This window comes from Anneissia japonica, unplaced genomic scaffold, assembly GCF_011630105.1.
Source record: "Anneissia japonica isolate Jap-2015-1 unplaced genomic scaffold, ASM1163010v1 scaffold9870_len254840_cov161, whole genome shotgun sequence".
Taxonomy (NCBI): domain Eukaryota; kingdom Metazoa; phylum Echinodermata; class Crinoidea; order Comatulida; family Comatulidae; genus Anneissia; species Anneissia japonica.
This window is the reverse complement of record NW_022737280.1, coordinates 233,421-247,973: the sequence shown is the minus strand read 5'-3', so window position 1 is coordinate 247,973 and position 14,553 is coordinate 233,421. Positions and strand designations below refer to the sequence as shown.

The 14,553-nt window shown below is 32.8% G+C and overlaps 1 protein-coding gene across 1 annotated transcript; it reads right to left on the bottom strand.

The window, feature by feature from the left end:
* Positions 1-11,763: 11,763 nt before the first annotated feature.
* LOC117117289 (beta-2 adrenergic receptor-like) lies at positions 11,764-13,571 on the bottom strand. The gene has a single exon (XM_033261549.1). The coding sequence runs from the start codon at positions 13,387-13,389 to the stop codon at positions 12,394-12,396; it is 996 nt and encodes a 331-aa protein (XP_033117440.1). The 5' UTR covers positions 13,390-13,571; the 3' UTR covers positions 11,764-12,393.
* Positions 13,572-14,553: the final 982 nt, after the last annotated feature.

Below are 14,553 nucleotides of genomic sequence, written 5' to 3'. Positions count from 1 at the left end.
TAATAAGATGGAAAACAACCACTACTTGCAACGCAATTTACTATGTAGAAAGGAAGAATGTAAAGCAACCCACTAATAGTGACAATATTCAAGCTAATGCTGTTAAATACAGTAACGATAAAATAATGATTATGGTGATGATAATGACAAAGATGGTGAATGATGTCAATAATGAACTATAAAACAGATAAAGTAAAACAACAGAATGTCTTAAATAATCCATTCCGATAATCAACGAATTTGTAGACGTAAACAAATGGGTTGGTTGCCGTGTTGAAGAGCATCATGGATGCGAAAATGTATGGAAATATGTAATGAACATGAATCCCAAGGGTTTTGGCAACCAGATACCACAAGGCCACAGGAGCATACAGACGATATAGATCAGTGTATTGATTGACATAGTATCGATGAAATTCCGTTGAGCCTTGTTTATCTGATATAATGGTGGTGATTTGCTCATTTCAACATCTGGTGAGTTTTGGTCATTATCACCTGCAGTTGTACGGTTTGGTGGTGATACATTTGTTAATTTTGCTAGAATTTTAGATTGTTCAGCCAATATGACGTAAACGTCGTAATAAAAAACATAGCGCAAATAAGACATACCACACTTAAAAACTTAAAGATACTTGAAAATATTTGCAAGCTTTTGTATTCTTCAATAAAAATACATAAATACTTGGAATGAAGTATATGATATTTCGAGTAAGACAAAAGAAAATGTTATTAGACATGCAGCTATGAATAGAAGAGACAATTGTGGTAACATTTTTCTCTTGTTGTCACCTGTTATCCTATAATTTAAAAAATGCGCCACTGATTTGTTCTTGTTGTATGACTTTTATTCTTTGATCTTGTGTCCATTAAATAAACAAATATTAGGAATTATCAATCAAAATTCATTTGGGCATCGGACAATGGCGGTCCAAGCCGGTCCGATGGGAGTGGGGTGGCAATGGCTCCAAACCCCGCTGGTGCCACTACCAACAGGGGACAAAACATTGTTAAACAATTGGCTATTGGTGCCATTGAATGCTTTTCAGCCCTTGGTGAACTTAAGTTAACTTAAAGCCATTGGCGGTCAGTCACTTGGAAAGGCAGGATTTGATGGTTCCACCAGATGTGATTAAAACATGCAAGATCACATTCCTTTATCCAATAAATATCATCTTAGTACATTGTTGGATGGATGGAGCTGTTTCCCGAAATATGAAAGACTCAAGGATTATTACTTATTACTCAAAGCAAAGTTGACAGGACTGACTGTAATGTTGGTATATCTCTTCTGAGTGTATTTCCAATATCGCCAGAAGATCGCTAGAAGATGTTATAGTCATTTAGCATGCATTCGATGGAAAAAATAACAATTCTGACAGAATTGATACGATTAATAATGAACCTCATTGTAAAGTATGTGTAGTTCCTGTATTCACAAATAGCTTCTCGTCCAGACCTGTCACCTACATTTTCATGTGCACTCCGGTGCCGAATTTGACTGGTGCCGGACGCGATTTTTTTTCCGTACGAAACATTTACATGAAACTCCACTCGGGCCGTCTCGGCTGAATCGACCCGAAAATCTCATTGCAGATTCATTAGGTCAAAAATTCATCAACAGATAAAAACGTCTACAAAACAACTTCTGAGAGAACGTCGCTGTCTAATTCTTAAAAATACATTGATGTTACCATGTTAATAACAATGGGTCGTTTAAAATGACATATAATATTTGATTAAGCTGCTCGAGTAATGAAAAGTGTTATTTTAACTTGAGTTACATACTATGACAATTTGAATTTTTTAGTTAGGCCTGGGTTTTGCATAATTACTTAGGCCTACAATAGGGGCCTACTAAAAACGCTTTCTGGGAAGAGCACAAAGAGTAAGGAACGTAGGAACCTACGTTTTTCCCAAGAAGGATGATGATGATTATTATTACTATTATTATTATTTATTATTATTATTATTATTATTATTATTATTATTATTATTATTATTATTATTATTATTATTATTAGTAAATTCGAATTACTAATTCGTATTTTCGAATTCATTCGAAATTTCGAATTCCTAATTTTAAAAATTAATATGTTATCTATTTTTGTTTCATATTTATAATATAAGTCTTCCTATTATTTTGGATGCAAGATTCTTGTTTACTTGTACCATAATACATCCATGCTTGTACTGTAATTGGTTAAACAAAGTTGCTAATAAACCCCTCCTGTATTTCTAACTTTATCTCACTTTTTTTTTATTTACTTGCTTGGCGTCTTTTTTTATGTTTATGTCTCCGAATAATTGAGCTTCTAACTTCAATCACTTAAAACTGGCAAATGACTAGTGTAGTTTAGTGCTTGTATGCTGGTTGATACACCTGGGAACAGTGAAATTACAATTGTAATTTCACTGTCCCTGGATATACGTTTTATCTTTCGCTTTTTATTTCTATCTTTGTTTATCTGTTTACAGAACAAAATGTTATTAGGAGGCAATTTTTTCGCTTTTAGGAGTGGAAACAAAAAAATAGTAACAAGGATATTGAGCTTTATAGCCAAAAGTCCTTTAACACAATGTACAGTAAAAATGTTGATCCCCATGAGATTAGAGATTATATTTTAGCTTTACAGTTTTAAAGGTGATATTGTTTGTTTATTTTCATCGATAACTTATTCATACAAGATATTGTTTAAATTGATTTTCCTTTCAAATTTGTTTGGTTTTATTTTAATGTGTATGTCGTTAATTCCTGTTTCTTGCGAATTTGATTGAAATAATTTCTGAATTTTTAATTTTTGGTATTTCATTCTCTGTATCGTTTTGTCTCGTGTTTCTTGTCCTTTTTTTTTCTTCTTTGTGTGTTCTTTTTTTCAATTTAAATTGTATACAGAATAATTAATTATAATTATCTAATAATAGTTATAATATTATAATATAATATTGTTTAAAACCTTTTTTTATAATCTTGTTTATTCTGTTTTTACATGGTTGTGTTTCTTGTCCAAGTTTTTTTCCCCAATTTTTAAGCAACTTAAATTTTAAATAAAATAATTATTATTTATGATAACTACATAATTAATTGTAATAATATTATAATTTAATATTTCTAAATCAGTTTTCTCTTTTTTTTTTTTTTTTGCAATTCTGTATACTGTATTTTTTATTGGTCTTCTTTATTTCTTTAATTACTTGCAAATCATTTGTAGATAAGTAAGTTAGCGAGCCGCCTTTGATGCACGGTAGAAATTTTATCTTAGGATCTCCTTGTCCGCGAGCCGCCGATTAGTGCTGTCTGGTAAGAGTTGTAGGACGCGTTAAAAATGAGAAAATATTCTCCGTGTCTACTGGATCCGAGCCTCCCGTCCCATAACATTCCACTATCGAGTAGTCGCATAGCTCGTGTTCCACTATTTGCATTCATACCTGGGCTGTATCTATTGCTTTGGTTTGGCTTTAGTTCATTAGCGATGCTACAGTTGAACGTGGAGCTAGCCTGGGCCCTGCTTAAAAAACGGATTTATCTGCAAATACTGGAATTTTTTGCAGTGGATATTTAGTTTATTTTGATATTCTGATCGGATTTCTTTACTAAATTTAAATTGTTTCCCTTGTGTGGCCGTTTGGTGTTTTTATTGGTTTATCCAATATATAAATTAGGTCTTATTTTTAGCAAATACAAGGGGCTGTGATGATCTTTCAGCATTTAGGCCTAATGTTGTTGACATAACACTTTTCATTTTGTTGAATAACGTACGAATGTACAGAAGATAATTTGAATTGCCATATAATGAAGGATGTGAAAATATTTTAGTGCAACTATCTTGTAATAAAAGCTGGTGCCAGAATGAATACCTTAATGTGTTTAGTATGACTGAATACCGTAAGTCGTTTAATTTGTAATATAGCATTTTAAAAATTTATTTAAATGTTTAAATAAAATTATAAGCCCACCCACTTCTTCCACATTTCAAAAAAACTTAACCAGCAAGTCCAATTTTTGGAATTTTCGAGGTATATATCATCCGTGTTTTATGTTGAGTCCATTTTGCTCTGTCAAAAGATCACTTACTGGAAGATTAAGCAATTACACAATAAATATTTTATATTTAATTCTTTTATTTATCATTACTAAAATATTGCATGACATTATCTTATAATAGATGACGTCAATGAGACCGCAGATCTTCTAATTTGCTCTGTTTCCAACCTTTTGCGTCAGGATGCAGTAGGCAAAACATATTATCCTTAAATTATTTTGTTTTAAAGTGATAATAATACTAATTATTATTATTATTTTATTATTATTATTATTTATTTTAAAGTGATAATAATAATTATTATTATGATTATTATTATTTTAATATTATTATTATTATTATTATTATTATTAATAATATTATTATTATTATTTATTATTATTATTAGGCCTATTATTATTATTATTATTATTATTATTATTATTATTAGGCCTATTATTATTAGAGGGAGGTGTAGAGTATATTGGACCTAACGGCCGCTTATACAAAAAAGATCTATTGATCAATCAGCCAAGTGTTTCTGAAGCTCCTGAGGCAGTAGAATATATTGGCTCCAACGGCCGTCCATACAAAAAAAGAATCAATTAACCGAGAATTTCTAAAGCTCCTAAGGAAGTAACGTATATTGTCCTTAACGGTCGCCCTTACAAACAAATATATATTATTCAATCCGCTTAATCAATCAGCCGAGTGTTTCTAGAGCTCCTCAACGGAGCTAAAAATTACTGTCAACACATTGTAAAATTTTCTAGTGAAAAGTATGGAAAAATTTACCTTTAGCAAGACTAATTTGCATTCAAAAAATGAGTTTTGGACTACCATGAAAAAACCCTCATTGGCTTGCATTGAATAATCATTTTACACCTCCCTCTAACCATTTCCAACTAATCGTCTTCTTGGTCAGATTTTCCGTCTTTGTTCTTTATTTTAAGTCTGTACCGGTATTCTATCAACTCTTGTTCTGTTTAGCCTGCTCATCACAAGAATTTGTTTTAAATCTTCTCGGGCAATTGCCTTCTTCATTTACGTTTTATTTTCACTTAATCTTGAAAACAGATTAATTTAGCATCTTTTGTAGTATAATTAAGTTTAAATCAAAGGAAGAAAATAAATGTTTCAATAATTAACAATGGGAATATTTCTGCAAACTTATAATGCACGCATAATGCCCTATAATATAATAAAATGTAATTTTAATATTTTGAATTAACTTTTAACTACCGAACTAATTTTTTTAGAGTGTAAATTAAATGTATATGTATGTATTTGTAGTTTGTGAAAATTGACCCACAAAATGTGGAAACCATTTTACGCTGTAATTTAGCCCAGTGTTTTTAAAGTGCAGCAATCAAAGTTTTTGTGTCTTCATCAAAGATAATAGTTTCTAGTATTCTTGGTCTTCATTGTAACTGAAAGTGGCCACATCGTCATATAAAACTTTCAGTATGAGTATCATCAGCATTTGTCTTGTGTCTTTCTCTCCAAAATAAATTTGATCATTATTTACATTTTGATTGATGGAATTTGGAAATAAAACATTTTCATTACAATACCAATGACAACGATGCTTGTACTTCCACCCCTGACCCCCGTCAGGCATTGCATGTTATTTGGTAACGATTTATTTATGCTAGTTTACTGTACGCAAGTACGACAGAAATCATTACTATATGGACATGACGTCCCTTCATTATTAGCAAAGAAATTTAAATTTATTTACATTTTTATAATCGTGTCCCTGAAATTAAATTTATTTTTAATTTATAATAATAGGCCTGATAATATGGCCTATGTTTATTTTAAATGTACACAGCCAAAGTTTCCGTGTGTCTTTATTGCAACAGGAAGTTCCTGATGATGACATAATTAATGTCGAAATATTGAATCGACACGATGGCGTGCATTTCGATACTTGGAGGATGTATTATACTTTCTAGATTAATCAGTGGACTTTCGGAAAGTGGCTACATCATCATAATAAAACTTTCAGTATGAGTATCATCAGTATTTATTATGTGTCTTTCTCTCCAAAATAAATTTAGTTATTATTTATATTTTGAGTGATGGAATTTTGAAATACCAATGACTTAGTTAAGGCTTCGAAAACGGTCCTGGTTTTCCTCCCACTCCTGAAAAAGGAAAATGCATTTAAATTGATAAAATTGTGTTTTCTAAAAGTTATTATAAGATTGTAATAGTATTGGCCTGATATTGTAGGCCTATGTTTAGTTTCAAGAAAAGATACAAGAATATATGTCTTGCCTAATCCCCTTCCATATTGTCACTATTTTGCTGTAGCAACTTGTAACAAGTTAAGGTTTCCGAGATACCGCAATACGCCCCTATGATATCTCTGAAGAATAACCAGGCCTTGTCGAGCGCGCACATCCAGGTACCAAGTAAATACAAAGCACCCTACGGTACGATTTTATTTCCATCAATGATCAATAAAATACAATATAAACATACCATGATAAATAATAAATAAATGAGATATGGATGGTGGAGATACAACAAAAGACCACCTTTACATAACACAATAATTTAAGCAAATTTATAAGTACAAAGACAAACTCACATCCACATAGCACAGAAACAAAGAAGCACGAAATCAAACAATTGATAAAAATGTATAAAACGTAAATTTGGTAGACATTGAAATTATTGAATTTGTTTTCATGGTGAGCATATACATGCTATACGAATATGCACATTAAGTTACAATCACAGACCTTTAAGAGTCTCTTTAAACTATACCAACGTATGTGCACATTTGGCAAGATTATGTTATTGTTGCACATCTTTTACGGTTGAGAATAAAGTTAATTATTTACTTAAGCAGATCTTTCCATACTTTTGGACCTGAAAACATCACAGTTTTAACCCTAGTAACTTGAATTAGGAATTATAGTTTTCAAAATAAGCAGTGAAACATGTTTAAGTGAAGCTGGTAACATGTCGTCCTTACATTTGTACATAAAAATAGAAATTTAATTTATGTACATGTCGAAAATATTTAAAACATATTTCAGAAATAATGGTTTAGTTGGACACAGATACGAACTGTGTGATACTGCTCTTTAAGGCACGTTTTTGTAATAAATATTAATATACATGTTACTGGCATTTCCCCATAGTAGCAAACCATAATTTAAATACGGTAGAACCAATAGAGTGAATTAATAGAGTGAAACCTTTGGTAAAACACATTTTGTCTTTGTTAATTTCTATAACATGATTTACAAACATATTCAATGTTTCTCCACGTCAAATTTTCATCAATAGTAATTCCTAAAAGGTAGCTTAATTAACTCTATCTAATTTACACTTATGGTGATAAATATCTCAGTTAGCACTTATGTTTTTTGTCTGCATACGGGTGCCCAGGTAGGCTTACATAAAGTATGTCTTTTTTTGCATTTAATGATAATGTGATTTTCTTAAACCAATTACGGGCTTCGTTTAACTTATTATGGTAATGGTTGAAGACTTATATAGCGCATAATACATGGTCTCTATGCGCTTGGGACTAGATGTTGCACTTTACAATAACTTTCTCCTCCCCTGAGGGTCACTTCATGTTTTCAGCAGCCAGTAAACCGGCGCACTTTCATCTGTCCACGACAGAGGCCGAATGAACAAGTACACCGAGGTAACCCCCTACTCATCTCGAAAGATGTACTGGGTTCTTTAAAGTGCACATGAGCATTTATGTACACTGGGCCTACGGTTTATAGTCCTTATCCGAGAAGACGTGTTCCACCACCAGAACTATAGGAGCAAGCCGGCCGCGAACCCGTGCCGATATTGTTGGCTATGATCACGGTGCCCCTGCTTTAACCGCTCGCTCATTTGGCTCGCTCACCATGTTACATAGTACAGACACATTTTCATGCAAGTAAAGAACCAGTATCATCGGCAAAAGAATTGTATTCAGCAATTTTGATGTGTGGTAAATAGGCCTTATCATTCAAGTAAAGCGAAAAGAGTAATGAACCCAAAACAGACCCTTGTGGGACACCGCAACATTTTTAATATAGGAGACTTTACAGAGTAATAATAAACAAATTGCATTATTTTAAAAAGATAATTAAAAAAAAAGTCATAAATTTATTTTTTGGGTGTGAGGTGGATACGTATAAACTCAAAATAATAAACTCCCCATAATTTCACTGTAAATGTGGAATTACAAGCCTATAGTTACAGTCAAATGACGTTATTGCGCAACCATACAGACAAATAATTGATCACAACCAAAAAAGAAAAATAATATATTAAAAGTGTTGAGAATGAACTTGCTTCCATTATATTTGCTTATACAACCGTTTAAGTGGGGCTTTATTTGAGGAAAAAAATAAACGTCTTTGGGCGTATATTTGAGAGATGCGTTTATTCAAAATGAGGCTTTGGGGGGGAGGGGAGGAGTTTATTCGAGGAGCTCTTATTCAAAGCGGGATGTTCACTCAAATAAATACGGTAATTACATAGATATTATTGTTAAAATATTTACAAACATTATATATACTTATTAAAATCAAATACACTTATATACATTACACACAACAAAACCTAATGCTATACTTCTTTATACTGTACTACATATTACTCTTTTTATTTCTTTATTTCAGTGTTTTTAGGCATAAATTGATGCTGTATAGGCAAAATTTGCTAAATAGGCTAAACGTTAATAATATCAGTACAATTATATATGATTTGATTATAGTAGGTCTATACAGGATTTCGTGTGTGAAACAAGCTTACTTTAGTGGCTACTACTTTGACTAATGACCGTTATTGGTTATTATATCTTTACTTAAACACAAAAATCTTACGACGAGCTGCGGTGGGTGTGTTCTTCCAGTGGATGCTTAGTTTATTTTGTCATTCTGATCGGATTTTCTCTACTGTTCCGTTTTAATTTTAAATTGTTTTGCATGCATATATGGCCGTTTGCTGTTTTATGGGTTTTTCCCATTTGCCTTTCAAATTTATATATTATTTAAGAATCTCTATTGAGATCCAGCGCCGCCATTGATGCACGGTAGAGATTGCATCTTTAGATCTCCGATCTTGTTCACAAATTCACGGACTAGTGCTGTCTCGTAAGGATTTTGTAGGACGCGTTAAGAATGACAAAATATTCTCTGTATCTACTGGAACCGAGCCGCATAGCTTGTATTCCACTATTTGCATTCACACTTGGGCTGTGTATATATATTGCCTTGGTTTGGCTCTGTAATCATTAGTGGATGTGGGACTAGTTTGGGCCCTACCTAAGCTGGTCGAACGTTTCGTTTGGGTCTGTACCCTAGCTGCACTGATGAGGCCTGGAAGGCCGAAACGGATCCGTCTGGAGATATTGGGATTCCCTCCAGTGGATGCTTAGTTTATTTTGTCATTCCGATCGGATTTTCTCTACTGTTCCGTTTTAATTTTAATTTTAAATTGTTTTGCATTATATGGCCGTTTGCTGTTTAATGGGTTTTTCCCATTTGCCTTTCAAACTTTCATGGCTACCCACAACAGCTGAAATATCTAAACTAGAATCAACTTACAATAACTTCCTTCGACAAATGGTTAGAAATGGATTTAAACGAGTTAATCCACCTGCAATCAGAAATACTGACAGACAGTGAAGACAGTGAGCATCAATCAACAACAGATGAATATGACTTGAGGTATAGGATTTCAAACGAAAATCTATATCAAATAACAAACATCATGCCACTTAGGACCTTCTATCAAGACCAACAATCAAAATGGATCAGTCATGTTATAAAAAGACCAAATGATGATCCATGTAAAATTCTCACATTCCACTATATAACCAGCAAAAAAAATTAAATCTATTCTTCAATGCGTAATAGATGAAAATCAACTTAATAGAAGCCAATCTATAAAAGAAAGTTTCACCCACATTAAATAGAACATATTGTAAATAGCATTCAGTTTTCCATATTTTTGTGTTTGGTAATTGTTTGTACACGGGTCTCTCATCATAATATGCAGTCTTTTAACGCCAACATAATGTCAATGGTTGCCGAATGTCTGAAATCAGACGGCAACAAGTACCAGTACCAGTACAGGGCAATCATATTGCATCAAAGGGTAAATACAGACGTAAACAAAAATCAAATCATGAACTGAAAAATGACCTCTTCTTCATTGACATTGATGTTCCATTTTAGGTCATACTGTATTTTAGTGACCCAATGAAATTTTAAACATGAAATATGAAACAGCATTAAGAATTGGAACAATGTAAATATTATCACACCACTCAATTAAGTTGTCAATTCACGATTACTTACCTACACTAACGTGTTATTTTATCACGTGTATTTATTTTATTTTTATCTGCAGTATAACATGTTCCGTATGCCGATTCGCTATCACATGAATTCCACTTGTTGGTGGTCTACTGTTATTGGTCTGTTTAAATGCACTATAGAGGATGTAGAAGCGGCATAACAGGATTCCCATAACTTCCATTCCTGAGACTGATCAAAGTTTTACAGCAAGTTTACCAATCTGCTGAACCACTGTTGATACAGGTACCTTCGACCCCTTTTCACCCTTTCCCAACTTTCCCCCAGTTTTTTTAATATTTAAAAATCTGTATCTCATTAACCTTGCTGAGTTTTTCGTCAAATGCATTTTGTGTCTTTAAAAAATCAGTTGTACAACAAATCGAACATATTATCATCCGATGTCTGGCATTTTAAGATTGGATTTAAATACTGTAATTCATGATGAAATGATGCGTAATTAGGGGGCAGACAATTCTAGAATTTAGGAGCAAAAATAAAAAAAAAAAACCTTTATTTTTACGAATGTGCTTGACCGGTGGAGTATCGTCTCTAAACGGGAAGAAACATGTTTATCAATACGAGAACAAGAAGAGTCATGAACATAAATGAATTTTTAAGTGAGAAGAATAAAGAAGATGATACGCTTATCAACCGGAAGCCAGTGTGTGAAGAAGGTTTAAAATTTGAGTAGCCGTTTAAAGAGTGTTGTATGCCAAAAATTAACACGATTTGCCTGCAGCACCTTAAATAAGTACATTTCTTCCAAATTTGCCTAGTCTATAGTTATTAAGGCTATGTTCACACACACGGCGTAAGACTGGCGTAGCTTACGCCAGGCGTAAGCTAATTCACGGATTAAAATTCCAAAGTGTTCACACCAACGGCGTTCGCTATATATTAACGCTAGCGTTAAACTAGTAGTAATATAGACCTATGGGTGAATAGTTTTAAATTTTAAATAATGTACGGGTTCTTAACTGTAGTAAAATTAACAGTGTATCAGTAAAACTTTTAAATCTGTGAATTGGTCGAAGTGAACTTATATGATTATTGTATTTTAAATGAACAATTTTACTTTGATTTTTCAGCTAGCATTGTTGGTGTTGCAGGTTTTAATAGACAGTCTAAATAGGTTAAAATATCTTACAAAACAAGATCAACAAATCATATACATTATAACTAAGTAAGATATGCAATAGAAAAAGAACCCCTTTACCATTTCATTTATAGAGAGCACTGGAAAGAGACCAAAGTAGCTAATTGCAATCGTGATTAGTCAATCTCTTGAAATGAGGTCAAATCATTCAAGCATCACTGGCGTTAGCTCAGTGGCGTTAGCTAATCTGGGGTCTGCAGGTAGCGTTAATAACGCCAAGGACGTGGCGTAGTGAGTGGCTTTAACAACGCCACTGCCTAGTTCACACACAAAGGCGTACGCTACGCCATGCTTAAGCGTGCCTTACGCCGTGTGTGTGTGAACATAGCCTAAGAGTAACAGTACTTTTGCGTTTAACCTAGCTGTAGCTAGCGTTTAACTTAGCTGTAACATGCGTTAAGGCACACGATTAATTACCCGCTTATTAATGTTCAATATAATATGACTTCATATTTTAATATGGGCATATTTGATATAATTATGGTTTTTGCTTGGACAAAGCTTGAAACAAGCACGGAAGTTCTTGACCAAAGTGGAGGACAGAAAATCTATGGTGGGGGATAGAAAAATGGGATACAAAAAGAAAATAGAACAAAAATATTGGCCTCTTTCTGCTGGCTATATTATATTTCATTACAAAATAAATGCTAATAATCGTTGTATTATCGAAAAACAACTACTACTTGCAACGCAATCTACTACTATGTAGAAAGGAAGAATGCATGGACACCGACTTCCAAATAGTCTCTTTGTGTCTAAAAGTGACAATAATAAAGATGGTGCTGTTGAAAAAGTGAGAGAGATACAAATATAAGAACGATTACGGTAAAGATAACGACAAAGATGATGGCGGTATTTGGGGTCCATGATGAACTATAAATATTATTTAACACCGTCGACAGAATGTCCTAGATAATCCATTCCGATAATCATCGAATTTGTAGGCGTATACAAATGGGTTGGCTACCGTGTTTAAGAGCACCATGAATAAGAATATGTAATAAAATATGTAATGAGTACACTCGCAAATTGTATGAACCAGATACAAGACGCCCATAGGAAAATTACAGACGATATAGATGAGTGTATTAATAAACATAGTATCGATGAAATTCCGTTGAGCCTTGTTTATATTATATGATTGTATTGGTGAATTGCCCATCTCAAAATCCTGTACGTTTTGGTCATTTTCACCTGCAGTGTTTGTATGGTTTTTTTGTGATTGATTTGTCAATTCTGCTCGAATTTTAGATTGTTTCGTCAATGTGACGTAAACACGATAGTAACAAAATATCATAACGCAAATGAAACATACGATACTTAAAAAAATAAAGATACCTGAAAATATCCCAATGATTTTGTTTTTGTAATTAAAGGTACAGTAGGAGTAATGATGATGTTTGGCTCTTATAAAGACAAATTGAAATGTTATCATAAATGCAGCTATGAATGGAAGAGACAACCGTAGTAACATGCTTCTTTTGTGGTCACGTCTTATCCTGTACTTAAACGGAAACACTACTGCGATGTATCTCTCCACAGAAATGAAAACAAGATTTAGCGATGAGGAAAATATGAAGAAGTAGTAGAGTGTATATGACTTACAGTAAATATCGTTTAGTTTTGATATTTTAGTTCCAATAACATAAAATATTAAATAGGAACAATTTGCTAGCAAATCGATCAAGGATTGTTGAAATACCAATAAATAGGTGAAGGATCCACGATGAAGTTTGCAGTTGATAAAAACAATTACCGCCGATAAGTTTGCACAAATGCCAATGGTTGGTAGAATAAAATGTATGCACATTCTAAAAATATACACAGACGAAATATCTTCATCAGTTTCAGAAGTAGAGACGTTGTAGTAGTTGGTCAACATTTTCTGTATCAAAAGTAGATTTTGATATAATTTTATTATAAGTTAGTTTTATATTTACTGCTTAAAAGATGTAAGGATAAATGTAATATTTCAAATGTCAGTTTTAAGCTTAAATTTGTATAATTAACTTTGAAGTAAATTTAGAGATAATGTTAATAGTAAATCATTATAATTAGTTATGTATTTACTGCCTAAATAAAATAAAAAAAATTTTAAATATTCATGTTTACACTTCAATTTGTATAAGTACCTTACTTACTCGGCAAGTTTACTCTTGGTGCTCTCGTTGAGGACAATCTCGATTTAAGCTATTAGCTGGTGATTAAAATAGAGCACTGTTGATGCTACAATGATAAAAATATAATTGTGAAATATTTAATATGACAAATAATGTTTGCTTCTCTTCGCCACATTTATTTTTCTCGACAAATTTTCAAAAGCTAACCCCCCCCCCCCCCCCCCCCTTTCTAATGCAATAAATGAACAGATGAGTAGAAGATAATTCTGAACTCTAATCTACCATCTATTAATTTATTATTGACCAGTGTTAGAAATTTGGGGGCAGGGGTGTGACATTTCCGAAAGGTATGCGAAACAACGGGCCGGCTAGCGAAATTTGTTTTCCTGGACGTTTGAGGTAGTGTCGATTGGTGACGCTATAGGATTCGGCAATAAAATCATGACTATTAATTTACAGAGCGGTTTTGATACCTGCGATGCGAGATAAGCAACGCTCCAGTAGGCCTAGTGTATTATGCAGGCGTAGGACCAACCTAGAAGGAAGAGTACCGTAGAATATTTGAAAACCACTTGGAACCCCTTAATTTTTATTATAATTCTGATATTTATATATTTTAGAAATGAATAATTATTAGATTAAAGTATTTTTTGAAGGCTTGCATGGCGAAGTAATAACATATGTTTAAGCTAATAATGATTAGGCTATGATTACAAAAAGCTGTATAGAGAAATGAAGTAATGAAGTTTGTTTACTTGACGTTTAAAATGCACAAGTACAATATGGACGTACAGATAGGCCTGTAATTCATGAAAAATGATGACAATAATTAAATAATGGTGACGATAGGTCTAATGATGATGATGACTACGAATAAACTGGCCTATAATAAGCATAGTTGATTTCTCGTAACCAGTGGGACTTGT